Source organism: Salvelinus sp. IW2-2015, unplaced genomic scaffold, assembly GCF_002910315.2.
Source record: "Salvelinus sp. IW2-2015 unplaced genomic scaffold, ASM291031v2 Un_scaffold1935, whole genome shotgun sequence".
In the NCBI taxonomy this organism is placed as follows: Eukaryota; Metazoa; Chordata; class Actinopteri; order Salmoniformes; family Salmonidae; genus Salvelinus; species Salvelinus sp. IW2-2015.
In genome coordinates, this window is record NW_019943292.1 from 68,528 (window position 1) to 71,131 (window position 2,604).

The following is a 2,604-nucleotide window of genomic DNA, read 5'->3' on the forward strand; positions in this document are numbered from 1 at the left end:
GGTGGAGTAGGCATTGTGGTGCTGTAAAACCTTGGTGGAGTAGGCATTGTGGGGCTCGTGAATTTCAGACCAACTAGTTGTTTCTAATATCCAATAGGGCTGTGATGATAAATCTGAGTTTTGTTTCCTTGCCACAATACCAACAAGTATGGGGAAACTGGTATCGTCCCGGGCCTAATATCTAACTATCTCGGCTCCTTAGGGTGGTGGCTGAGAAGGGGACAGAGGTGATGTTCTCGAAGCCCAAGAAGTTGATCCGTTCTGGGGGTTCGGAGGCGCTGGGGTACGTGGACATCCAGACCCTGGCTGAGGGGACGTGTCAATACGACCTCAACGACACTGACGTGGCCTGGCTGGAGCTCATCAACCACCAGTTCACTCTGATGGGTCAGTAGATTTACCCCTCAACTACGGTTGTACAGCTAACTATGTAGTGTTGACTGTGTCGCGGTTCAGCGCTGTGTAGTACTGACTGTGTCGCGGTTCAGCGCTGTGTAGTACTGACTGTGTCGTGGTTCAGCGCTGTGTAGGACTGACTGTGTCGTGGTTCAGCGCTGTGTAGTATCCACTGTGTCGTGATTCAGCGCTGTGTAGTATCCACTGTGTCGTGGTTCAGCGCTGTGTAGTATCCACTGTGTCGTGGTTCAGCCCTGTGTAGTATCCACTGTGTCGTGGTTCAGCCCTGTGTAGTATCCACTGTGTCGTGGTTCAGCGCTGTGTAGTATCCACTGTGTCGTGGTTCAGCGCTGTGTAGTACTGACTGTGTCGTGGTTCAGAGCTGTGTAGTATCCACTGTGTCGTGGTTCAGCGCTGCGTTGTGCTGACTGTGTCGTGGTTCAGCGCCGCGTAGTATCGACTGTGTCGCGGTTCAGAGCTGCGTAGTACTGACTGTGTCGCGGTTCAGAGCTGCGTAGTACTGACTGTGTCGCGGTTCAGAGCTGCGTAGTACTGACTGTGTCGCGGTTCAGCGCTGCGTAGTACTGACTGTCGCGGTTCAGAGCTGCGTAGTACTGACTGTGTCGTGGTTCAGAGCTGTGCTGAGGTTGTTAGGGGTGATAGTAGTGTGGTAAGGCTGAGGTTGTTAGAGTGATAGTAGTGTGGTAATGCTGAGGTTGTTAGGGGTGATAGTAGTGTGGTAATGCTGAGTTGTTAGGAGTGAATAGTAGTGTGTAATGCTGAGGTTGTAGAGTGATAGTAGTGTCGGTAATGCTGAGGTCTGATAGTAGTGTGGTAAATGCTGAGGTTGTTAGGAGTGATAGTAAGTGTGGTAATGCTGAGGTTGATAGTAGTGATAGTATGTGTGGTAATGCTGAGGTTGTTAGGAGTGTAGTGTGGGTAAGCTCAGGTTGTTAGGAGTGAAGTGTGGTAATGCTGAGGTTGATAGTAAGTGTGGTAATGCTGAGTTGTTAGGAGTGATAGTACGTGTGGTAATGCTGAGGTTGTTAGGGGTGTGGTAATGCTGAGGTTGATAGTAGTGTTTGGTAATGCTGAGGTTGAATAGTAGTGTGGTAAGCTGAGGTTGTTAGGCAGTGACAGTAGTATGGTATGCTCAGGTTGTATAGTGAGTGTGTAATGCTATGAGGTGATAGTAGTGGATAATGCTCAGGTTGTTAGGGGTGAAGTAGTGTGCGTAATGGCTCAGGTTGTTAGGGTGATAGTAGTGTGTAATGCTCAGGTTGTTAGGGTGATAGTGTGTGATAATGCTCAGGTTGGTTTAGGGGTGATAGTAGTGTATAATGCTCAGGTTGTTAGGGTGATAGTAGTGTGATAATGCTTCATGTTGTTAGGGGTGATAGTAAGTGTGATAATGCTCAGGTTGTTAGGGTGATAGTAGTAGTGATAATGCTCAGTTGTTAGGGGTGATAGTAGTGTGGTAATGCTCAGGTTGTTAGGGGTGATAGTAGTGTGATAATGCTCAGGTTGTTAGGGGTGGTGTTAGGGTGATATAGTGTGATAATGCTCAGGTTGTAGGGGTGATAGAGTGTGATAATGCTCAGGTTGTTAGGCGGTGATAGTAGTGTGTAATGCCAGGTTGTTAGGGGTGATAGTAGTGTGATAATGCTCAGGTTGTTAGGGGTGATAGTAGTGTGATAATGCTCAGGTTGTTAGGGGTGAATAGTAGTGTGCGTAATGCTCAGGTTGTTAGGGGTGATAGTAGTGTGATAATGCTCAGGTTGTTAGGGTGATAAGCAGTGGTAATGCTCAGGTTGTTAGGGGTATAGTAGTGGTGTAATGCTCAGGTTGTTAGGGGTGATAGTAGTGTGATAATGCTCAGGTTGTTAGGGGTGATAGTAGTGTGATAATGCTCAGGTTGTTAGGGTGATAGTAGTGTGATAATGCTCAGGTTGTTAGGGGTGATAGTAGTGTGATAATGCTCAGGGTTTGTTAGGCGGTGATAGTCAGTGTGAGTGGACATGAGACTCATCTCATCCTGTTCCTTCCATGGAGGGCCTAGTGTCTGCTGGTTTTGGTTTTCTTTTCAATTAAGACCTAGACAAACCAGGTGAGGGAGATCCTTCTATATCAATGACCTTCATTTATCAATCAAGGACAAGGAAGAGGAAACCCCACAGACACTCAGCCCTCTGCGTGCCATGAGTTGGG

The 2,604-nt window shown here is 47.5% G+C and overlaps 1 protein-coding gene across 1 annotated transcript in view; it reads left to right on the forward strand.

The window, feature by feature from the left end:
- The window catches only part of jade1 (jade family PHD finger 1), a 51,066-nt gene that overhangs the window by 5,982 nt on the left and 42,480 nt on the right, over positions 1-2,604 (forward strand). Inside the window, exon 5 of the mRNA XM_070439809.1 lies at positions 203-387. Coding sequence (XP_070295910.1) covers positions 203-387 — 185 coding nt within the window. The remainder of the gene's footprint in view (positions 1-202; positions 388-2,604) is intronic.